Source organism: Leucopleurus acutus (genome assembly GCF_964270905.1).
Source record: "Leucopleurus acutus genome assembly, chromosome: 15".
Lineage (NCBI taxonomy): Eukaryota > Metazoa > Chordata > Mammalia > Artiodactyla > Delphinidae > Leucopleurus > Leucopleurus acutus.
In genome coordinates, this window is record NC_139157.1 from 1,596,060 (window position 1) to 1,621,809 (window position 25,750).

The 25,750-nt window shown below is 50.0% G+C and overlaps 1 protein-coding gene across 2 annotated transcripts in view; it reads right to left on the bottom strand.

Annotated features, from left to right (window-relative positions):
• SMOC2 (SPARC related modular calcium binding 2) overlaps positions 1-25,750 on the bottom strand; it is a gene marked incomplete at both ends in the record, with an annotated part of 153,489 nt that overhangs the window by 42,113 nt on the left and 85,626 nt on the right. For both annotated transcript variants that reach the window (XM_082855438.1, XM_082855437.1), the window contains one exon: positions 6,678-6,864. In XM_082855438.1, the coding sequence (XP_082711564.1) occupies positions 6,678-6,864 (187 nt within the window). The remainder of the gene's footprint in view (positions 1-6,677; positions 6,865-25,750) is intronic.

Below are 25,750 nucleotides of genomic sequence, written 5' to 3' on the forward strand. Positions count from 1 at the left end.
CGAGATGGGCGCTGCCTTCCACACCCGAGTGTTCACACCGCAGGCTTCCTCGGTCCCCGGGACACACGGGGCATCTCTTCCTCACGTTACAGTGCTCGGGATGGAGGACCTTTGGTGACCTTTGTGGCAATTTAGTACGTTCTTCACAGTCAGTAGGAAGAAGCAGGACGCACAGGGCTCTGTCCCTCCATCCAGGTTCTGAAACACAACCTGTAGAGTGGCTGCCGAACGCCCCTGCCTAGGACGGGATCTTGATACGGTTTAGCGTGGGGGGAGGGGCTGAGGAGGGGAGATGCAAGCGCAAGCAGTGCGTGAGGGCGGGGCCACAGCCCCCGGGAAAGAGCGCAAAGTCTCAGAGAGGGCCTCAGAATTCTTGACGGCTACAGTACTCAAAGCCCAACGAATTCAAAATCTAACTCCCGAAGTTACAAAAGGTTGTCTCAGGGTTCAAAGAATAAAGAGTATGTTCTGAGGGGCTTCCCTGGTGGCGCAGTGGTTGGGAGTCTGCCTGCCAATGCAGGGGACAAGGGTTCGTGCCCTGGTCCGGGAAGATCCCACGTGCCGCAGAGCGGCTGGGCCCGTGAGCCATGGCCGCTGAGCCTGCGCGTCCGGAGCCTGTGCTCCGCAACGGGAGAGGCCACAGCAGTGAGAGGCCCGCGTACCGCAAAAAAAATAAATAAAATAAAATAAAATAAAGAGTATGTTCTGGGCCCACGGAGTCAACAGGAACAGGGTGGCCCTTGGTACCTGAGCAGGCGGGGCCGGGTGCCTGCGGCTACTTCACTTCGGGGAAACCAGTATTGACAGCAATTCTGGATGGATCTGCCGGCTGGGCTCCAGATCCAGGCCCAGGTGGACAGCTCGCCCAGCGGAGACTCCTTCAAGGCTCTATAAAAGCCCCTTGGGCGGGATACGTGGAGAGACTCCCAGCACCTGCCCCTCTGGTGGGAGACACGGAGATGCACGTCCCCTGGGGGGAAGCGCCCAGTCTTATGGGGACGTCGACAATTCAGTAGCGGGCCTGGCAGCTGTGAGAACCTGCCCTTAGGGCTCTGAATGCAGTCTCAGGGGTCAGGAAGGATTCTTGGAAAATGGGAACGACAGTCAGAGCCGGTCGGGGGCGGCGCAGGAGGGACGGTCAGGCCCGGGGGCTGCTGATTCCCAGGATATGAACGACGTCCCCTCGAGGCCTCACCCTCTCTCGCTGCCCGTTTCCTTTTCACTCTCTCAGAAAGAGATACGAGATCATGTTTACTGCATAGGGATCGTTTCTGATTCTTATTTTTCATTATTTCGTGCTTTCCCACCCGAGAAAATAAAAGAATGAAATTTCTCACTGAAGGGATCGTTTCTCAGCATCCCTCCCTGGCGCCCGGGGAGCCGGGGCCGGTCTTGGAGGGTCGGGTCCAGCGCGGTTGAAACACTGCCAGGGCACCACGAGCTCCTCCAGCCACTCACGTCCTGAATAGCCTCTTTGATACCAGAAAACTTAACACCCCACTCACACAAACTTAATATGCCTTTTTGAAATGTTGTTTTTGAAATTGAAGAGTCCCTGACACACTCTGGCTAACAGTTAAGCTATCACATTTTCGCCAAAAGCCATTAACTCATATCCTTTTGAAATGCAGTGGGGTTCAGTGCAGATGGCATTGGAACCACGGTCACAGGAATGAACGGGGGTGAAGGGACCTCTTACCCACCTGGTGTCTCCTCTCCCACCTGGGACTGAGACAGGTAGGTAAGGAGCCAGAAATTCCCTAGGGGAACATTCAGGAAAGAAGCCAGGTAACGGAGAGACGGCTAAGAGCTCGTTGCTACTCACGCTTGTTAAATCTGGGGAAACGGAGCACATGCTCAGGGCTGAAAACTCCTCGTTTCAGACTCTAGATCAGCGTCCGTGGGGCTGGGGAGGTTGGAAATGGTACCCACGCTACAGCTGACACCTTCACAGCCAGCAGCCCGTGAAGTGTGAGCTGTGAAAGAACAAGTGAGGCCCCAGGTCCTAAGCAAGCAGGTACAACTAGGGGCGGGGCTCCCAGGGAGGCCGGACGGCCCAGCCACCCCTGGGATGCTTGATCTGCGAGAACGTCAGCCACCGGCTGTTCTGTCACGGTAAGAAGTTGGACCGTTAGTATGAACTCTGTGTACAGCCTGTCAAAGGCGTGGAGTCAACGCCGGTACCCCCACGTGGTGATAAGACACCACAGAACTGCCAACCCCATCCTGAATCTGCGAAGCCGCCTGGAAATTAACCTTACTGCGTGATCATCCCGGTTTTGCTCCATATCTGGGCTGCAGATGTCTCAAGAATCCCAGCACTGATGTTGATACAAAAATGTATGTTTAAATGGCAACATTCTGCTCCTTGTAAGGAATACTGTGACTTGCGGAAACGACAATCTCGAGAAACAGAATCAGTGCCTTTGAAGATAAAGCCATTTAAATTGTGCTGACATCTGTCAGCATCCTTTCCAATAGTGTTTATTTTAACTTATTTGTATAAGATAAAAAAGCACATCTCTTAATCGTCTGGTTGCCCATCAGATACCAGGCTCTCTGCCAGGGAGAAATTCGATTTCATGCTCACACGGCCGGCAAGCCGCGTGGGCTCCACAGGCTGGGAACGGGATCCTCGTGCCAGGTCAGAGCAGCCTGCAGCCTGGTGGCAGGTGGACAAACCCTCATTGGCCAACAAGAAAGTGAAAGAGAAATCCCTCCGTTCTGGGCGCTAATGTAGCAGCTGGCGGTCAGCCCGATCCACGCTTAACCCGATAGCTCACGCCAGCTCTCCCCTCTATGAATCAGCAACCAGGCTGGAACCTGCCCCCCTCCTCCCAGGTCCTGTCCCACCACGCGTGGCCTGGGCTCCGGCCTGCAGGGGCTCTGAATACCTTGGCTAAGATGTCAGTTTTGACTCAAAAAGGCAGGGAGACCAGCAGATGCATCAGCACACGGTCCAGCTCATGTTTCTACCTGACGACCAGCCCACCTAGAAATTCTGCCCCGTAGCTGCTCTCTGCCTCTGTGCGTTTATTGTCTTTGGCACAAGCCTGTATCAAAACGTGTGCTTTGTAATTACCTTTCCTGATGACACAGGAAAGGAGGACTAGCTTCTAATGAGGATGCATTTTATATTTATGTCGTCTCACTGTTCTTGGATTTTTAAATTATGCTTCCCCATCAGAAAATATAGAGAACGGTTGTGGGGGGGGGGGGACTTGAACTGCTACCCAAATATAAATCAAAACTATAAAGCATCTCCCTGGAACGGCTTATTTCAGAAAAATCACAAGAAAATAGCATTTATGCACCAGAAAGTATGCAAACAATAATGCAGAAGACTTTCTGTGACGTTGCTACTCAATCGCAGCAGAAGCAGGGGTAAGTGAGGGCTGGTGACGCCAGCCAGCATCTCATAAGATATGCCTTAATCTTGACGATTTTGACTGATTTCTCAGTATCCACGTAGAAATCTGTTTAAACCAATTCCATTTTTCTTGCCAGTGATGGGGTTAGCTGTAGTCATATGATCCAATTACGGCCAATAATCCATGACTTAAGTCAGCTAGGGGGCTTTTAGGAAAGGTTGTTTGGTTCCTAAGAAAGAGAGAGATGGGCTGTGTGTCCTCTGAGCATGTGGTGTCTGAATGAGAGGCCCGGATCCCTGAAGCCATCTTGTGACCATGAGGGAAGTCTGTCCAAGGGCAAAGGCAACACATGAGGATGTCAGAGGAAAGACTTGGGAGACCCTATGTCCTCAGTGACATCACCAAGTCACAGCACCCATTGAAAGGGAACTCCTTCCATCTCTGCACCCCTTCCTGAGATTACATAGTCCCTCCCTCTTTATGCCCATTTGTCAGGTTTACCACTAACAGAAGTGAAGAGTTTCCTAATCGATACATCCTCCCTTTTGACCAAAACGTAACTGGATTCTAGCTCTGGGACCTACGCTGTCGGGGGGCCACATTCCCCCCTCCGTCTGGACTGCCCCCTGCAGACATCATCGGCTTGCTCCCCAGATCCTTCTGGACCTGAATCCGACCTCAGCATTTTGCGAGCCCCCGGCCATCCAGCTGAAGCTGCCCCTCCGTTCCCTATTTCCTGTGTGTCGTCCTCCAGTGCAGCTATCACAAGCCGGCGTATGACCTCATGTTCAGCTTTTCTGCTTCTGCGGTTTGCTCTGTGTCCCTCTCCCCCCACGGAACATAAGCTCCATGGAGGCACAGGGTTCTGTCCGCTTTGTTCCCGGAATCCCCCAGCCCCTAGAGCGGCACCTGCAACATTGAGGGATTTCAAACGTTTAGTGAATAAAAAGGGAACCTCTGGGTGACAGGGAGGGGAGCGTTTCTCGGAGCTTTAAGAGATCGTATCCCTTCTGTGTAAACTCTGCCACACGTAGAACCTGCTCCGTGTGGCCTCGGGGGCCCGGGGGTGGCCCCGTCCATGCCTGGGTGCTGAATGATGGGGCCCAGGGCCCTCCCTGACGGGAGGTAGCCTGGTCGGAGGGTGACATTCTGGCCAGTTAGAGTGAGGGGAGGCCCACCGAGGGTCCATGGGGAAGGCCTTTCTTGCTGTCAGAAAAGCCACATTATGTCGTCACGGCCGTGTGATGCTTCTAGAAGCCAGGACAGGAATCAGGCCAGGGCATGCTTGTGTGCTGAAGATGCAGAGCAGGGAGAACAATAACGGCTCATGAAAATCACGTCCTTTAACCGCGGAAGTAATCGGAGTCTCTGTCCCCGAGAGCATTGGGTGCGGCCACGTTTAAGACTGGTGGGCCGTAAGGACAGCTCAGCCTCGATGGACGGAGCCCTGTGGGAAACGTGAGGGTTCTGACACCCCCCTCACTACTAGCCTCAGTTCTGATGGTGTCGGGGTCATGACAGTCAGCATCGGAGAGGATGAACAGAGGAATGAACGAATGAGAGAAAAGTACAGCTCGAGTCTGAGGGGTCTCCTCCCCTGGGTCTAATTTAAGTCTGTTTCTTGAAACTCAAAGAAGACGGAGTCCCTCCCTCCTATACAAAAAATAGGGAAAATGAGAACTTGGTACTCTGTTCCAAAAAAGTCTGGACAGAATGAAATCAGGACGGACAGGAGGGAGGAGGGCTTCTTGTGTTTCTCGTCTGACTGTAAGATAAAAATGTTTATAGGTTCTACAGGGACAACGTGATAGAGCTGATCTCAGCATCTGAGCCAGTCTGCGGAGCCTGGCTCTGACAGCGTGAGGACTTTTGCGGGCCGGAGCTATGAGATCGTTCTGAGCGCCCCTGCAGCTGGGCCTGGGGTCCACAAGCCTGAGTTTGAAGTAATGGAAATGTCATTTCCCAAGAAAGGTTTCTTAGAAAAGATCACTCCCTACATACAGATGCGTTCAGGAACGAGCAAAGCAATTTCTCACACAAAACCCTGGGAAGATTTATGTTCTCTTTATGTTTGAAACAATCTCCTACGACCACCCGCAGAGGGAACCTCAGTCTCTGGCCTGGACACCCCGTCGAGGTCCAGGGCGGCCGGGGCCTGGGGTTCCCATCCCCAAGGAGCCTGGTCTCCCAAATGAGCCAGATGGGGCTCCAGGTGTGGCTGGACTTTCTCATGAGGAAAAGTCAGCTGGTTACCTGTCCTTCCAGCTCCCGGAATCTGCATGGGTGCATTTCCCCTTCTACACGCACCATGGTCACCCTTGAGAAATCGGGGAAAGTACCTTAGGAGGCATCAAGGTGCTCATGCCTCAGTGCTGCAGAGGGAACCAGGGCTTGAACTGGATCACACGTGAGAGGTGATAGTCCTTTACCTGTAAACTACTTTTATACCAATCTATGAAAAACCAAAGGTCAATTCACATGACCAAGAGTCGCAAAATCATCCTTTTACTTGTTCACACTATTTCCAGGAACAAATATCAGGTCTTCTCCCGGTGCTATTATAAAATGACTTGCTTTGGGCTTCCCTGGTGGCGCAGTGGTTGAGAGTCCGCCTGCCGATGCAGGGGACACGGGTTCGTGCCCCGGTCCGGGAGGTTCCCACATGCCGCGGAGTGGCTAGGCCCGTGAGCCATGGCCGCTAAGCCTGTGCGTCCGGAGCCTGTGCTCCACAACAGGGGAGGCCACAGCAGTGAGAGGCCTGCGTACGCAAAAAAAAAAAAAAGACTTTCTTTGCTCGGACTCGCACAAAACATGAATGAATGGGTCGGTTTGTATTTCAGACCCTGAGTAACTACTGTTGCCCCTGACCTCAGTACTCTCTTTCTTTTTCAGTGGCAATTTCAGGAGACAGGTATCTCTGGACTACAGAGAGCTGTCCTGGGCAATCGGTTCCTGTGAAATGCAAGGTTCCCTTTGCCAACACCGGGGACAAAAGAAGCTGAGGTGATAGATGATACATCCTAGGTGCCCACCCCAGCCTGGATACCAGAGCCATTTTTCAAACTTCCAGCCTGCGTGAATACAGATAGGAGCAAAATTGCCTCAAAAGTCTGTCTTCACCACCCTCGTGCCATCGCTGGCATCGCCAGCTCCTGGTGACGTCAGGGAGATGGGCTCCCGCCGGCACCGGCGTTAACGCCGCACTGAGAAGTGGGGTGAGGTCCGGGGCACGGGCATCGCATCTGCGGCGGGTGGGAACCATGGGGGCTCTGCGTTCCAGGGTCTCCTGGCCCCACGGAGACTTACCTGGTGGACGTGCCCGGGATGGGGCGGCCGGTGTCCACCAGGACGCACCAGCAGTAGCCCGTGGAGGGGTGGCACTGCACCGGCTTGTAGAGGCCGCCGTGGGCGCACTCGGGGATGACCACATTGTCGTTCTTGGGCTGTCTGGCCTCCTCCAGGGCCGACTGCTGCTCCTGGTCACACGAGGACACTGCAGCGAGAAGGAGACACGCGTGAGGCCGCGGCGGGTCACCCGGGGAGCCTACAGGGGATGAGACTGAACAGGAAACAGAGGGGCCGGCGAGGAGGGTCAGGGCGGGCGGTCAGCGTCCACAGGTGGATCTGACGCCCCGTGGACCCCCGGAGGCCACAGGTGGGACCCAGGCCCCAGGGACGGCCACGGTCCTCTGCTCTGGGTCCCCGTCAGGGGCCCGGGCCAACGGGCACGTGGTCCAGTCCCAGCGAGTCCTGGCGGCCCCTCCCGCTGCAGCCGCGATGTGCTGACACCACTACCCACACCCCCCAGGAGGGTCCTGGAAGAGCAGCCCCCCACTCGCCCCGAGGGCTGACTGAGGCTGAGTCTGGAAATCCCAGCTGCGGTATTTCCGAAACAGCCTGCGTTTCTGGAAATTAGTCAAGAAGAAGACGAGGGGCTTTTTTTTTAAAGCTGTGTCCAGGGCTTAGCGCTGAAACTCATCCACACGAAAAGTAAGTGATCACTTAAAAAACTTCCAGGGCCGGGTATTTCCATGTATAAAGCCTTATGTCTTTTTATGTTAATAAATTCAGTTTCTTTTTTGCGTTTGGACATGAGCTTACTTAGATCCACCTTCTGCCCCAAATAGACCGAGAATGCCTTAGAACCATATAAACGAGTCCATGCTACTCAGTGATCCTCAGATGGTAATGAATTTGAGTCAAATGAAGGTGAAGACCACTTTGTCCCTCACTAGAGATTCACACGAGCTTTAAAATATAATCCAGAAAACACTGGGCACAGAATATTCCAAATGTTCCTGTTCTGCATCCTTCCAGCCCAAATACATGGCATTAAAAATTCACAGCAGCAAACTAAATCTCCTCCTCACCCGTGTTAAAGAATTCCAGGGGCTTCCCTGGTGGCTCAGTGGTTGGAAGTCTGCCTGCCGATGCAGGGGACGCGGGTTCGTGCCCCGGTCCGCGAAGATCCCACATGCCGCAGAGCGGCTGGGCCCGTGAGCCATGGCCGCTGAGCCTGCGCATCCGGAGCCTGTGCTCCGCAACGGGAGAGGCCACAACAGTGAGAGGCCCGCGTACAGCAAAAAAAAAAAAAAGAATTCCAAATGTGGGCGCTTGTTTCCAGTTTCCGCCCTTGGAGTGGGGTTTCTCTGGCTCGGCCTCTGCACCGAATCAGAGCCATCGCGAACAAACAGCCCACCGCAAGACCTCTCACCCTCGGACTGGGCTGTCTCAGAACAGGCTCTCCCTCACCTGAGCTGTCTTTTGGGATCTAAAGATTCTTTTGTTTTCATATTTCCCCGTAAAAGGGAAAAGAAAACAGACAACATATTGGACGAATATATTTTAAATAAAATCTTTAGAGCAATTTCCTGCTTAGAAAGTAATTTTCCACAAATTATGTTTTAGCCTGCTTTGAAACGAACTAACTACAGTTTACAGGGAGGTTATAACTGTAGATGTGACACCGCACAGGTGGGGAACCCCCGAAAGCTGGGAAGGGGTGTGCTTCTGTGTCAATGCCGCTGTGGCTGGTGACGGGGGTATGGTACTTAGGAGTTAGGCACCTGACGCAGGTGACAACGCAGGTGACCAGACTGAAGGAGGTTCCCCATGCAGTGTGTCACAGAAACCGTGTTTCATAAAGGTTAGCTCTCATTTTCATTATTTTTCCAGCACTGAAAAAATGCCTGAAAATAATTTTTTTAAATGGCTGGCACCCCAATAAAGAGGTTAAAAACAAATAAATTTAAAAAAGAAAAAAGAATGCCTGGCATATCACAGACACTCAATAAATCTGTTTTGAGATAACTCACAGTCATGGCATTAATAGTTACAAAACCACCTAGATTTTCTTTCCCTAGTAATTCCATTTACAATCTGAGGATAGTCACATGTACGTTTAATGCTGTGACGAGTTCATCTACTGACTGTATTATCAGATGCTGCTATCGTGTGAGCATAGCATCCCTGCACACGTCCTGGAAGAACACAAAGGGACGGGGCGCCTGGGATTCTCCCCTCACTCCGACTCAGAAGACATTCACAGTGCTTCCTCCTTGGCGGACCTCAGCCTCCTGAAAATGGACGAGGAGGGTAGAAGCTGTAATGCTGTGTGTCCAGACTGACGTCTTGTAGGATAATCTCAAAGCCCAGGGTGGTTCAAATCTCACAGTCATTCTACGTTATTTAATGAACACGAGAGAAGAAGGAAGAAATGGCCCTTGAGCCACGCCATGCGGTTCTGTTCCTAACAGCGAGCACCCTGGTCCCTGCTACAGAGACAGCCCTGCACCCTCAGCTTCCGCCCCCTTTAGGAAGGAATGTGGTCTGTGAGCATGTGGACCAGGGACCAGGTCCCGAGCCCACTCCGGGGCCCTGAGCTGTCTGAGCTGCCCTCTGCTCTCCGAGGCACCCATGCAATTCCATTAAATTCCCTGTGGCTTTCATTTCCAGAAGTGGATCTTTTTGGGGGGGGGGGGGGTCGAGGCAGTCTGCAAGTTAAGAATTTTAAATAGCAAAGTCATGATTCTAAATCAGCCCAACATCCGGACTGGGCACTTGGTTTCCACCAGTAGTCGTACTGTACTGACTGGTGCACTCAACAAACACTGCTCCAGGCACTGCTCTGGGCGCTAACAGGGTACCCGGGCAGGGGCTTTCTAATACACGGTTCATCTCTAATACACACAAACAATGGATGGCGCTGCATTTCTTATAAAAGCACCACCCAAGTTTTTACAAATTTCATACTGATCGTTTCCTTTAAGTTCTGTACTTTTCTGAGCACTCTAGATTTTGCTCAGCAAATAGGCAGATACATAAATCAAACCGACCCCCTGTGTTACAGGGTTAATTTAACGAGGCTTTCGCTCCAACTGTGACTAGGAAACTGGCTTGGAATCAAAATGACAATGACTCACATTTCTTTCTGAAGTGACCGATTCGTTACTTTAGATCATGGGGGCAACCTAAGGAGGACGGAGGCTGGGCTACACGGCTTCAGAGGCAACTGGTTCCTGTCTTTTGAAACCCTCAAAGTAGCTGGTCCGTCCCTCACTGGAGTTCCACATGCAGGCGGCTCAGCTGATGGCGGGACCTGCTCCAGGAAGCTCTCCTGGAGACACGTTGCTTACTTTCCTGTGCACTTGGCCCTTTTTCAGAAGCTTTACTAGTGAACAGAATTTATGGTGTGATTATCTGGGCACAAAATGCTTTCCATGCTCTATCCAAGAACATACTGATCTATAGAAATAGTTCTGGAAAATTCTTGAAATGGCCCTTTTGAGGATTTTACATCATATTTGAAGGCTCACCACAAGCAAGGTAGTATTGATTAAGTCAACCACCTCTTAAAATTTGCTGAGAATGTTGTAAAATATGGCAGACGTCGTTGCCAAGTCAGAAGAGATTCCGTGTTTGTTTATATAAACATCCTGGCTGAAGTTAGAACCGTTCACTTATGCAATTTTATTTGGTAAACCTGGCTCCATGTGGGGAATTCAGTTTCTCTTACGGGAGAAATGCAATTACATTTTAGGGCCATATGGAAGGAAGTAGATCTTCTTTAAACAAATTCATGATGGTCCAAGGGAACAGAGGCTAAGGGGCTGCCCCATCTGTCTAACAGTCACCCTCCTGAGACAGCTGAGCTCTGCCCCATCCCGCTGGGGCCAAAACGAGATGGCTGAGGGGAAAAGCTCCTGGAGCGGGATTCTCTCCGGCAAAGACGCCCCTGCTCTGTGCAGGATGTTAATCACGCCTGGAAAAGGAGATGAACGGCCAACAAGTCGCATTTCATCACACTGGAAACTCACCCAATCACTGAGACACACGGGAACGGGACTCCAAAAAGACAAGTCCCGACCACATTTTAGAAAAATGTCAGTGAGATCTCATCACATGGTGGGAAAGAGCACAGAAAAAGGGACTCTTGAGAGAAAGTAAAAATGGAGAGGGCCAAACCACGATGGTGGAAATAGGCGAGAGGGAAGGAGGGACGGTTGGAAGGCGCTTGTGAAGTTCTGGTCAGGACTGGCTGAGGACAGGTGAAAGTGTGCGTGCCAGTGGGGACGCCCGCAGCTGGCTGGTGGGTCAGCAAAGGGCACCAAAGCTGGAGTTTTACAGTAATTATCTCCTGAAAAGTTAGGTTTGAAACCATTCCAAAAGGATGTCCTCCAACGGATAAATAGAAAGTTTGGGATTCTGGAAATAATTCAGCAAGAAAATAAAATAACGAATGCTCACAAAATTCAAATTATACCGTCCACTTTCATAGGTTAGATGAAAACATTTACGTTTTCTTTCCTATTCAGACGAGATCAGGCACGTGCAGGGTGGTACGACCGACCATGACTTCTTTCCTATTCAGAAGGGCTTTAACTACGTAATTTTCTCTTATACTGAATGTTGGGGAGTTAATGTGTGAAAGAAGAAGAATAGAAAGAGAAAAAATGAACAGAAGGAATTTTCATGTGAGGGCGTCCAAAGGAAGGTGAGCTGTGTCGAAAGAAGCCACTGAATTTGTCCAAGAAAAACCACCCAAAGAGAGTCCCCATTTGAGGAATATGTTGCGGGCAAAGGAAAAGTTGAGAGATGATTTAGAATTGATGATTGGGTTGACTAATTGGGTTGAATAAAGCCTGAAGCATTTTTATAGGCAGCAATCACAAATCGTGTCCATTCTAAGAACATGGTCTGCAGACTTGGCCGTATTTCAGAAGGATGCCCACTGCAGCTGTCAGTTTTGTGGTCAGCTCTCCCTCTGAAGGGCTTCCCATGAATACTGGGGGTTTACGGCAGACACAGAAAACCCTGCCCACAAAATGAAAAATTGGGTAACCTGGATGCTGTTAATACATTTTATAACTTACACTCACCAAAAGACACTATTAAGAAAGTGAAAAGGCAAGCCCCAGACGGGGAGAAAATGTTCGTAACACACACACCTGACAAAGATTCAGGTTATGTCAATAACCCCTACGAATCAATAAAAAGGACAAATAATCTAATTTAAATTGGGCAAAGATTTGAACAGACAATTCAAAATGAAAGGTATGTGACCCCACAATAAGCAGTGAGAAAACCGCCGGGCGTCCCCAGTCCCCAGGGAAATGCAAAGTAAACCCACAGGAGGTGCCTCCGCGGGCCTGCGGGAGGGGCCCTGAGGACCCACACCAGAGGCCCCCGAGGCTGGCGATGATGTGGTGCTGTGGGGACCCTCCTGCGTTCCTCACACAAGTGTGACGTCTACACCAGGTGTTCACCCAAGAGTAATTAGAACACACACCCACAGAGCGATGGGTGCAGAATGCACACAGCAGCTTTGCTCATCACAGCCCCCAAACGGAAACAACTAAAAGAGCCATTTACTGGAAAACGCCCAGATCGTGGTATCTGCATACAATGTACAACTGTGCATATAAACTAGAGAATAAATGGGTAACAAATATGACCCACAAGAGTGAATCTACAAACTATTATAATGAGTGAAAAAGGCAGAAACCAGGACTTATATGATGCCATCATTCCACTTATACAAAACTCTAGCCCGGGTAAAAGGATCGTCGAGTGATGGAAACCTAAGCGGCGGTGGCCTCCAAGCACCCTGGCCCGGGAGAGCCTGAGAGCATCGGCGGTGGTGAAGACCTCCTGTCCTGGGGGACACACACGCTGCAGCCCACCTCACCGAGCAGACACGTTCCTGACAGACAATCGACACCTAAATGACGCGTAGAAAGTTCTCTTAATAAAAATAAAATAGGGATCCTAAGATATGAGAAAATACCGACCACAGTTTAATGGGCAATATATTTATTTGCCTTTTTGGTATATCTGAAGATGGACAGTATCTCGGATTCAGTGATAAACCAAGTACACGTGCGAGTCCATCGCTGGCTCCCAGGAACGGTACTTAACAAACGCTTAGTCTTTCCCTTCTTTTTGTCCAACAGGACGTGGTGCTCCATTACCCACTAAACAAACACGGCGAGCTTGACGTTACACCAGTATGGCCAGCCTTGCTCATAATAAGGCTCTTGGTAAATGAGGACATTGGGATTGACAGATACACACCACTACATATAAGACAGACAACCAACGAGGACCTACTGTAGAGCACAGGGAACTCTACTCAATGTTCTGTAACCACCTATGTGGGAAAAGAATCTGAACTGGAAGGGATATATGTATATGTATAACTGATCCACTCTGTAGTGCACTGGAAACTAACCCAACATTGTAAATCGGCTGGACTCCAACGATGATAATAATAGTAATAATAAGAAGGCTCTCGGGCCTCTAAGTACTGACTTAATTGGGTGAGGACAGTTTTTGCTATGAGAACGTGCAGAATCTGCGCAGGTCCCATGTCCAGTGGGCATGAGTCTGCTCTGCAGGAACATCTAAGCCACGGGCAGTTTTCACATCCAGCGGAATCTGCTGCAGAAATGACCAGGTGAGTCCATCTGTCCCCCTGCTCTCCTCCCAGCTTTCTGGGTGCAGTCCCTGTGTTCTGCCTCAGTGTCCTCTGCTGGCCGGGATCCTGTTGCTCTGGCCACCCTGCTGCACTGCCAGGACCTGCGTGGACTAGTTTGTTTATCTTGGAAGGCCTTGGCCAAGTCCAGTTGCCACGGCAGCCACCAGCTGGATGGCTCGGAAATGCATCGTTTCCCCATCCAACACTCACGGCCATCCGGACGGCGCTCTGCTGGGCCCTCAATCCCCACCCCTTCAGCTTCTCTCACTCGGGATGATTATGTACTGATTTCCAGGAATAAGTGATGACACGTTGGCCCAATCTGTCTTCTCTCCCCATCACCAGGGGTTTTGCGGCTCCCCCGGACACTGGCAGGGTGTCTCCCCTGTCCTGTGACATTGGGCTCAGACGTGGGAACTACATTGCTCGTGGGGTGTCTGCAGGCTGGGGCTGGACACCTGTATGTGTGTGGGCCACTCTCCGGCCCTTAGGTGTTGCCAGGAGCAGGGCATCCTCCGGTCTCCTCACTCACATCCTCCTCACTCCTCACTCACTCAGAGGAGAGATGTATGGGACAGACCCAGACCCACATGCAGCCTGGAGCCTCCCAGCAGAGCCCAGCCATGATCAGCAGATGCATGAGAAATGAACACTTGTCACTGATCACAGCTAACATCCTGGGGCTATTTGTTATGAAGCAGTAGCTGTCAGATACAACAGGCATTCCGGTGTCAGCTTCAGAGGGCAAAAATCAGCATCTTCTATTTTCTTTGCATTTCCTTATAGTATTTTCAGAATTCTCTCAAAAACTACACCTAGTTAAACCACCAAATATCTTGCTTCTCCTGGCATTTTGCCACTTGCCCTTATCAGTACACGGCCCCTGCCTTTCACATGCATAAGGTCAATGGCACATTAACATGTGCTCAGCAAATACGGTGGATGCGGGGCTGGCCTTCCCACAAGGAAGCAGGGTTTCAGAGGGAGGGCAGCGGTGGGCTGCCGGGCAGCAGGAGCCAGAGTGGGGGCTCTGGAGCAGGTAAAGCAATTTCCACAAGCAGCGGAAAGCCTTGCAAGGAGGAGTGCCAGGATCATACTTGTGCTTTAAAACCCTGCTGGCAAAGCTTGCAGACAAAAGACCAGTTCAAGGCTGTCTTTAGTCCCTACAAGGGATAACGAGGGCTTAATCCGAGGCTACCAGACACACATGACAGAAAATAACAAATCCTGGGATGTTAGTAAACGCAGATTGAAATGCACAGGTAACTCAGCACAAAGCAATGACGAGTACCAAATTAAAGGTGGGACCACTGTTCCCCTGTGGACCAAGGATGCCATCACCTCCAGAGGCCCTCACACGGACATGCATACTAACCTCGTCAGGACACTGAATCAGCAGGAAGACTCGCACCCTCGCTCTACTTGTCTTAAAATGTATATGACTGCTCTTGGGGCTCATAAAGTGGACATTATTTTCTTTAATACAGATACCTAACTGCTGTGTGTGATTACACATTGCTTAGCTGGTGGATACTAAAAGCTTAACTGCTACACAGAATGGAATTCTGTGAAGTATTCTGAGGTTTACCAAGGACTTCACATATAAAAATATTTCGGGGATAAAATAATAAACAATCTGTCCAGTAGGATTCCCTTATAAAACGCACATGAGGGACTTTCCGGGTGGTCCAGTGGTTGAGACTTCACCTTCCAATGCAGGGGGTGCAGGTTCGATCCTTGGTCGGGGAGCTGGGATCCCACATGCCTTACAGCCGAAAGGCCAAAGCACGGAACGGGGGCAGTGTTGTAATGAATTCAATAAAGACTGTAAAAATGGTCCACATCAAAAAAATCTTTGAAAAGAAAAAGAAAGCATAGGAGTTTTACACACAGCAGAGATCGGAGAGTGATACTCGACAACTTTTAGTGGGTTCTTATGACTACCTGCTTTTCAGGTATTAATTTGCTTGATCACACCATAATGGAAAAGAATGTATAAAAAATATGTATAACTGAATCACTTTGCTATAATTCTGTGAGGTGGGATTATTGTTATCATTTTGCAAGTTCCGTGATTGAATCAGAGAAGGTAAAGACAGAGTGTCAGAGACAGGGTTTAAACTGAGCCATCCTGGCCTCGAAGTCCTGGTCTGAGGCCAGGCCCGCTCTCTTAGAATCGATTACTTAATTTTTACATATGTTGTCTTCATCAGTCATGGAATTGTCTGTGGTTTTCTTTTTAATTGCACAACACAGATGATCAAAGAAGGAAAAAAAAAACAGAGTTGTCCCTTTAGCATTTGATTTTCTAGAAATGGCAGAGTGGGTGGGGGGAGACCTTGAAACTTACAGTTCTGATGGAATATAATTACTCACATGTCCACTTTCAGTAAAATATCAAACTGGGATTCATGGCGCTAAGGCTTTGCGCATAAGTGACACATGTTTACGATCAATTGTATAATTTAATTCCAAAGGAAGAGTTTTAAGATTAGCTTTTAAATCCAGGATTGTTGCCATAACATTTACAGGCATGGCGGGCAGGGAACCCAGCTATATGCATATTCTCCTTTAATCCTGGTAATAACAGACCGAGGTATACGTATTACCATGTGTATTTTACCAGTGAGGAAACACGGGCTCTGAAAAGTTTTATATCTTGCTCAGGATGGCAGAGTCAGGCGAAGCTGGGTGAGAATTCACACGCACACCAAGGCAAACACGCCACATCCCACACACGGCACCCCTGCCCCTCTGCCCTTGGAAGCCACATACCAGTCCTGTCTAGAAACATCCCCAAAATGGTATAAACAGGTAACGCGGGAAGCCCACAGTCAAACGTATATTTCCAAAACAATAAAGATCTGGATGTAATTCACAGATACAGTTTCTTTGGAAAGAAAAGAGTGACCCCGGGTGTCCATTCTAATTGCTTTCTTCCCATGCTTATTCCTGTAGCAACAGACCTAAGTAACCGTTTCCAGCCTGAACCCGAGTCCCAGACAGGGGAGAGAAGCGACCCAGCGCCGTGAGCCCCGGAGAAGACCACCCACCCCAGAAGGACCTCAGAGCCCCTGACAGAGAATGGCCCAAACCACACCCGCTTCCATCCTAACCTCTCTCTGCATCTTCTAGATTGTTTTATCAGTGACAGTCTCACCGACATCACTCTTGAAAACCTGAATCCGGGTCCCTTTTATTCCGCTCTTTCCTCCGCATGGACCCTAATTCTCCAGGGTGCTCCCTGCCCCTGACCTGTCCCCACCCTCACTGCATTGGCCTCAGCGAGTCTCACCAAGGCCTCCACTGCGGGAGCCTCTCCTGCCGCTGCTCAAGGACCCCGAGACCTGGGTCAGCCCTAGCACAGCACCCCTCTCTCTCCAGGACAACAGACAGCTGCCGCGTCCTTCTCTCACTCACAGAGCTGTGGGCAGTCAGCGAGGGGTAAACACATCATTGCACCGAAAATGTGCCCTAGAAATGTTACCTGTTTTTCCCTTTAAGTTCTGCAGAGTCAGGAGACATGACAAAAGGAAGGTAAGAAAAGCAGGATGATTTTATATTTGGATGCCTTACAAAAGAAATCAGAATACTTCCCATTGTCCAGAAGGTCTCACATTAAGACCAGTGGTTTAAGCTAACGCAGCTGATTGCAACCTATTTTAAAAAGCACTGTGTCCACTCAGGCTAGTATCCAGAGGTGGCCAAATTTCTCCAAACTCGTTCTCTTTGCAAGCGGACAAACAAAAGAGGGTTTTACAAAACCGAGATGAGAAAGAGAAGACACAAAGCAACATTCTGACCCAAGCGACACTGCCTCTGGTGCACTGCCCACCCTGGTGTCCTGGACACACCGTGGCCCAGGAAGATGCCAACCCAGGCTCCAGTACTCACTCACCGAGTGTTCTGGGGGTCTCCCCATCTACAGGGTGAGGAGAACGGGGCCCGTCTGCATCGCCCCTGGGAGTGCTGGATTCAGCAAGGTGCACACAGTCCTGGCACACAGTGCCCGCCCTCCGAGCGTGGCATCCCTTTCTCCCTGGGGGGGCGGGATTGATAAGTAAGGGCCCAGACGACTAGCGCAGCAGAGATGCCTGCTCAGAGGAGGTGACCCTGCAAACAAGCGTCTTACTTCAGGATGAGGGGCCCTGTACTGGAAGATCTTTAACCCTCATAACCAGGAAGAAATGACAGGCCAACTCTTGCGAGCCAGGGTGGAAAATTAAGTGACTTTCCTAAGGTCTCACAACAGTTACGGTAGAAGCAGGACACAAGCCAGGTCTCCAACCCTGAGTCGATGCTCCGGAGCCCCAAACAGAGAAAAGACTGAGGCAGTGGGGTCAGTCGTGACCACGGCGGGTCTCCCGGGGGCAACATCCCAGCCCTGGCTCAGCTCCCAGGACACACAGGAACCAACCCATCACGGGAGGCACCGTGCCGTCACAGCCTCACCTTTGTCCAGCCTTCGGCCAACGCCCCACCTGAAGGCGCCCGTACCTGACCCAGGTCTGAGGGGAAGCAAGACGCTCCTGGAAAGGAACAGGGCTCCAGGCACCACTGCTGGGATGGCTGCCGGACAGCGACGCCCTCACCTCCATCAGCCACTGGGGATCCTAGCGAGGCCGGTCCCGCGGGTGTGTGTTTCCCCCGGGACTGCCCACAGCGAGGAATTCTGATATTCTCCAGGTCCGCTCCATCTAATCACTGGATCCGAAATACCCATCCCAAAGCAAACCAGAACCATCAGCCATAACCGTGGTGGGAGGGAAAGAGAGAAGGTCATGAGTCCAAGTTCCGGCAAACCCTGGAACTGGGAGCACAGAGACCTCGCGCACGATAAGTGCCCCAACCGAACTTCGGCCTTAAGACTTTTCTTTGATGAAATGTGGGCAGATTTCAATGGGCAAACAGCCATTTGAAACCCACGAGTGTCTCCAAGGACAGAGCGGCGTGAGTTCACCTTCCGGGGGGGGGGGGTCTTTCTTCTAAGGAAACCTTCAGAAAGGATGCTTCATGCCCCACCCAGAGTGAACTTCCACACTTGCTTTTGGAGAAGAATCTGCATCACCTGGAGCTCGACGTCTGGGGCTGGGCAGCAAAGTGTTCCGCTTAGGGATGTAAGTCCCTGTGCTGTCTGGATCCAAGGTGGGTCTCGGGCTGGAGAGGCCTGACCACAAAACTTCTGCCCCCCGTCTGCAGTGGCACTTCCCCATCGGCCCACCAGCAAGGGGTTCACGCTGTTGTCGAATCTCCACGGCGCCTCGTGTGTCCCTTTACTTCTCAGCCGTCCTGGATGGCTCTAGAGCTGGGGCTTCCCTCTTTGCTCTGAGGCGCCTGTCTCGTCGGCACTCGGACGGGTGGTCCTCAGAGCACGGCCCCAGGACCCCTTCCCAGGAGGCCCCCGAGGTCAGAACTATTTCTGTAAATACTGAGGTGCCCTTTGTCTTCTCAGGCTCACAAGGGACTCATGATGACACCTAAGGGAGCGTGTATTAAAAAGTTCTCAGCTTTGATACTAAGCATAAATACTGATAAATATAAACTATGTTTAAAAAGCCCTCTGGGGGCCTCAGCAAGTTCTAGGAGCATAAAGGGAGTCTTAAACCGGAAGGTTTGAGAGCTGCCGACGTAGACCACAAACTTGACTTATTTGAGACTGAGAACCTTGTGCTATACGTTCATTTTCTAAGGGAGCACGTGGTAGGCCCTCCTGACGGCAGCAGACCCACGTAAGGCCCCGTCTCCACGTCTCCTCCGTCTGCACACGGCTCTGCCCGTCGGACAGCTGAGGAAAGAAACGTCAGGAAGACAACACCCCGACCCCAAGCAGGCCGGCCGGGGAGGAGCCCGGTCTAGGGCCTGGAGGACCGGCTGCCTCGGCTGTGTGGCCAACAGATGTGGACAGCCCGACTTAGCGCTGGGCAGCTGTGAGAGCCTTGAAATCCGGGAAATCTCATGGTCAGGGAGGATCTGACCTCACAGATGAGTGACGCAAAGAAGAGAGGCCGTCCACCCCGAGGGGTGGGGACACCCGGAGGGGGCATCTGAGGAGCCGCTGAACTGGCAGAGCTGAGCATCCTCGAAGGAGAACCAGGCAGGGGGGGCTGGTCCCAGGCCCGGGGCAGTTTCCTGCAGCTGCCGTGATGGTTTCACACTGTTTGGGGGAGTTTATTTTCAGATGTTTGCAGCTGGCTCAAACGGTTCTGTTTGCGTTTTCTTTCCTCAGTCAAGCCAGACCCTTGGCGTACCGCGCCTCCTTCAAGAAGACGCCCACACCTGTGCGGGACTTTCCATCTTCCGCCAAGACACAAAGAGCAAAGGGAGGCTTCCCTCTGTCTCCGAGCGCCTCGTCCCGGCCGCTGGCGGGATCCCCACGCCCTGGTCAGGAGGCTCTGTGCCCACCGCCGTGCAGTGAAGGACGAAGTGTACGTCTCCCAGCAGGACGCGAATAGCATGCTGGACGGAACTCTAAGGAGGGCAGGTCTTACTGAAGTGTGTCGTGCCCATCTCATAATCTGGGTGTTAAGTCCCACAATAACTGTATTTAAATGTGCAGCCATGAGAAGCAGTAGCTGAGTGGAGAGCGGTCCCCGTGACGATGGGCCCTGGGTTCCGGACGGTTCCGGACACCATGTTGCCCGGACCTTCGCCTCATCCCGCTGGTGGCCCTGATGGCCAAACATTGCCCAGAAGCCCTTCCTTTTTCAAGGGAGGAAATCTGAAGACACGTTTTGGCAGAAGTGTTCAAACAGAGCAGGTCACCAGCCAAGCCCCAGCCAACAGCGCGCCTGGTACCACGTTACCTACTAAGGCCACGTTTGGGCCCAGTGTACGCAGAGGGCCTCCTGCCATCCCACAGGCTGAGAGCCTGCAGTACCTGCAAGAGAAGAGCCCTCTGGCTGTCGGGACCAAGTGGGGGACAGAGTGTGACCTCCACAGAGGTCAGCAAGGCCAGACCCAGGTCGGCAGTGAAGAGAAAAGCCGCTCTGTCACATGGCACGCACGCCGGACGCCAGACCTCAGCCCAGATGGCTGCCCGCAAGATTGAAGCAGAAAACTGAGGTGCTCCAGATGCCAGCTGACTCTCCAGGGAACGGTGTGCTCCCCTCCCCCACCCCACCCCACGCAGGCCCCACTCCGAGCCACCCTTTCCTGGACCTCCTCCAGCCTGCGAGGCCCCGGGCTCCCAGGTTCACGGTGACCTCCGGCCTGTGACACAGGGTCCAGGCTCAGGGCACCTCGTCTTCACACCGCAAGGCCCCACGGACCGGCTCGTCTTCCCTCCCTGCCACACCTTCTGTGTCACTGGGGCCCGGACACCCCATGTAACCAACCTTCATCCCCCCACCGACCCCAGCACGGACACTCCCAGCACCAGGCAACCCCCAGCATCCTCCACCCGCTTCCTGCCCTCCTTCTGCCGTTCTGAGGGCCAGGCACAAAGCCCGCCCACAAAGTGGGGTGTTCAGCCACAGAAGCCGTGTCCCTGGAGCAGAGGGCCGTGGGGACACCGGCAGAAACCGTGTCCCTGGAGAAGAGGGCCGTGGGGACACTGGCAGAAACCGTGTCCCTGGAGGAGAGGGCCGTGGGGACACTGGCTAGAGGCTGGCTAGGCTTTCTTTCCCAGGCACTTGGAAAAGATGAAGGGATGAAAAGTGAAAAGAAGAAAAAGTTTCATAAAATATGCTGCCAAAAATAAATAAATAAAGCAGAAATAAATGCAAAGAAGGATTAGAGATGTTCCCACCAATAATACCTGTCTTACACTTTCCATCCACAGAAGAGCATTTAAAATACACTTCTTAGTAATTAAAATTATGTTATCTTGAATTCTTCCCAATACCCAAGTTTTCTTGTCAAATATCTCCCAAGTCCCAGGGAGCCTTTCTCCCAGGCTCGTGAATGCTCCGAGTGTCTTGTCGGAAACAGATGTTATTTCAAGCTCTCGTCTCCCAGAACGTCTTTCAGCACCTCTGTTCAAAGGGGCAGCAACATGGCCCACGGGCGGCCTCGAGCGCAGGGAGAGATGCTTCCTTCTGGCTGAGACTGAGGCCGAGGGTCCACGGCACAGACCTGGGTCACGGAGACGGGGAAGCAGCCCCCGAGTGAGACCAGCTCTGACAGCTGTCAAGACTCCCCTGGTTGTTCCCAGAAAGACTTGGCCGAGAACCTGCATCTTTTCCGTATCTTCCTGTACAACATCTAAACTCTCATTTCTTTGCTTTTAGACCTTATTTCTGGTCTCTATTAATTCTATACCCAGTCATCGCCCCATCCACAGCCAATTACTGAACATTTTTAAGTCTTAACACTGTTTCAGAGCCATAAATAGACCCACACAAATATAATTAGCTGATCTTTGACAAAGGAGCAAAGACATTTCAATGGTATAAGGATAATCTTCTCAACAAATGGTGCTGGAGCAAGAGGACATCCAAGTGCCAAAAAATGAATCTAGACACAGACATCACACCCTTCACAAAAATTAACTCATAATGGATTATAGGCCTAAATGGTGAATGCAAAACTATAAAACTTCTAGAAGATAGTATAGGAGAAAATCTAGGTGAACTTGGGTTTAGTGATGACTTTCTAGATACAACACCGAAGGCAATGATCCATGAAAAAATAATTGATAAGTTGGACTTTATCAAAATAGAAAACTTATATTCTGCAAAAGACACTGTTAATAGAATGAAAAGATAAGCCCCTGACAGGAAGAGGATATCTGCAAAACACACGTCTGCAAAAGACTTACATCAAAAATACACAAAGAGCAGTTAAAATTCAAAACTAAGAAAACAATGCAAGGGAAAAATAGACAGAAGACCTTCACCAAAGAAGCCCCACAGATGTCAAGTAAGTACATGAAAAGATACTCAGTATAATATGTCACTAGGGGACTTCAAATAAAAGCAATAATGAGCTACCACTACACACCCATTAGCATGGATAAAATCCAAAAAAAACCACCCCAAAACGGACAACACCAAATGCTGGTGAGGATGTAGAGCAACAGGAACTCTCACACGTTGCTGATGGGGGTGCAGACGGCATGGCCACCCTGGAAAACAGTGTGGCAAGTTTGTTACAAAACTCAACATGCCCTCACCATATGATCCAGCAATCACACTCCTTGGTATTTACCCAAGTGAGTTCCCTATGTTCGCGGGAACTCAGTGCTTTCTGTCAACCTGAAAGCACTGTAAAAATAAAGTATGTTAAACATAAAATAATTAAAATACTGTTCCACATCTGAAAAGATGTGAGTGTGAAATTCTAACAACAGGAACTGACTCCCCCACAGTCTTTGAGCGGCTTCTCACTTATGCCCACAGGACTGGTCCCCGACACAATCAAGATCCCCAGTCATTCTGGGTCCTCACTACCATCTTATTGGCTCAAAACTCTAATCTCCACCTTATGTCACATCTAAAATGTTACAAGTCACCATAGGAAATTCACAGGCATTCAGTACTGACTTAATCATCTATTAGACGTCCACTGTGGCCTTACAAATTATAAAAAGGCACAACAAGGAAATAGCAGGCAGTAATTTTTAAACAGAGGCAAGACATGAAACAAGGAGAAATATCCTCAATAATTTATTAACGTCTGCTTCAACCCGTAAGTCCTCTTCTTCCTAGGCAGTTTGGTCATAACATGTTGTTATTTCAAAAGTTAAAGCAACGGCTTTAGATAAAACAGTCCAGTGATCATGAGAACACATAATGATTGGAAAACACTTAAAATGCTTTTTAAAAACTCTTCAGTTAATGAAAACTCTCCTCCCAAGCAGAAGTTTAGAGGAATTTTTCTTTCTTTTCCTCTCTTTTAGTTTTAAAAACTGACTTCTAAAATGAAGAAAGTACCCATCTTTCTCTCGATCCAGAATCACACCAAAACAGAAAAACAAAGTATTTCCAAGTGTCCAACAAAAGAAAGCATGCCTTTCAGCTGAGGCTAATGTTGGACAATGTGTTTCTCAAGTTAAGTTCCAAAAGTCATGAGCAATAGAAACAGGGGGTTAGAGGGAGTGCTTCTTGGCATTCCTAGTCAAGGGAGCTGCTGTAGATAAAGACGCTGGACCACCCCCCTTGGCCGGTGTGCTGTCCAGGCTTCTCTACACATCTTCCCAACTACTCATCTAATAGGTGTGTGTTCTCCAGCACAACCGAATGTGCCACACACTGTGATCTGCAAAATCTGCTCTATAAAGTCCACAGGTGTACAAAGTAAGGCGGCTCGTCCATTACAAGAGTCTATAAAGCCTTGCACGTTGCGTTTATAATATCCATTACGGCATGAAGATCACGTATTTCTTAAGAACCTGCACAGCTGTGTGAATACTCGGGGTGGCCTCAGAGGGCACAGAGAATATTGGAAACAAACATCCCTGCCGGCAGGAGCGGCAGATACTGAGGTGGCCTCATAAAATACAGGACATTTTTTCTTAGTTAATGTAAAGCTGTACTCGGCTGGTTTTCAAAAAAATAGTAAAAAAGCATCACAATGAAGAATACCCGTTTTATGCAAATCAAAACTACAATGAGACATCACCTCACACTAGTCAGAATGGCCATCGTTAAAAAATCTGCAAATGACAAATGCCGGAGAGGCTGTGGAGAAAAGGGAGCCCCTCCTACATTGTTGGTAGCAATGTAAATTGGTGCAGCCACTGTGGAGAACAGTATGCAGGTTCCTTAGAAAACTAAAAATAGAATTGCCATAGGACCCAGCAATCCCACTCCTAGGCATATATCTAGAGAAAACCATAATTCAAAAAGATGAATGCACCTCTATGTTCATAGCAGCACTATTTGGGGACTTCCCGGTGGTCCAGTGGTTAAGACTCTGCACTTCCATTACAGGGGGCACGGGTTTGATCCCTCATCAGGGAATTAAGATCCCACGGGAAAAAAAAAAGTCATAGCAGTGCTATTCACAATAGCCAAGACATGGAAACAGCCTAAATGTCTATCGACAGATGAATGGATAAAGAAGATGTGGTACATATATACAATGGAATATTACTCAGCCATAAAAAGAGTGCAATCATGCCATTTGCAGCAACATGGATGGACCTAGAGATGATGATACTAAGTGAAGTTAAGTCAGACAGAGAAATATAAATACCATAGATATCACTTATATGTGGACTCTAAAACACAACACAAATGAACTTTTCTATGAAACAGAAACAGACTCACAGACATAGAGAACAGACTTGTGGTTGCCAAGTTGGAGGGGGGCGGGTGGGGGAGGGATGGATTGGGAGTTTGGGATTAGCAGATGCAAACTATTACATATAGGATGGATAAACAACAAGGTCCTACTGTACAGCACAGGGAACTATATTCAGTCTCCCGTGATAAACCATAAGGGCAAAGAATATATATATATGTATGTATAATATGTATAATCATATAATATATATGTGTATAGTAGGTATCTATACATGTCTAATCACTTTGCTGTATAGCAGAAATTAAACACAACATTGTAAATCAATGCGGCCTCAATAAAAATGTTCAAACAGAAGAATGTCCACTTGATAGAAGATATTTGTGGCCATTGAAGCAATACTGAGCTTGGAGGAAATTCTCAATTTTGTCTTCAGCCAACGTTCGATACACTGGGATCAATTTCAATCTAGTGAAACGTGGAAACTTTTATCGAAGCTTGATGAGAAATCACCCAGATAGCGTTCATGAGTATTACACTCCGTTAACCAAATGCAAAGTCATTCCTGTTGTAAGGGGACTCTTCAAGGGAAAGACGCCTGGAGCCCAGGATGACTGCAGAAAAGGAGGATGCAGAAGGGGGGCTGGAGATGTACGTAAAGGGGGCACACCAACAGCCCCTTCACCTCCACGCTGAGCCGTTTTCCTGATAGGTTTTGCTTTCAGTGCAAACACCCAAATCCAAGCACAGTAAAATCACTCTGTTCTGTATGTTACGGACTGAACTGTTTGTCTCCAAAACCCACAGGGTAAAGCCCTAACTAACCCTCAGTATGGCTGTATTTGGAGACAGGGCTCTTAAGAAGGTGATTAAGGTGAAATGTGGTCATAAAGGTCATGGGACCCAAGTCCTTACAAGAGGAAGCACAGACACCAGGACTGCGAGAGCCCATAGCAGAGGCCATGTGAGGACACAGAGAAGACGCAGCTGTCTGCAGGCCAGGAAGAGCCTTCTCACCAGGACCCATCCTGCTGGCACCTCTGCTCGGACTCCCAGCCTCCAGGACCAGAAATAAACAGCTCCCCGCCCCAGTCTGTGGTGTTTTGTTAAGACAGCCCTAGCAGACGAATACATTGTACGAAAACTCGATTTTTTGAAGAAAGCCCAAGGAACCTTTCTCTGCTGAAGATTAGCCCAACAGAGGTTGAAAACAGGGAAG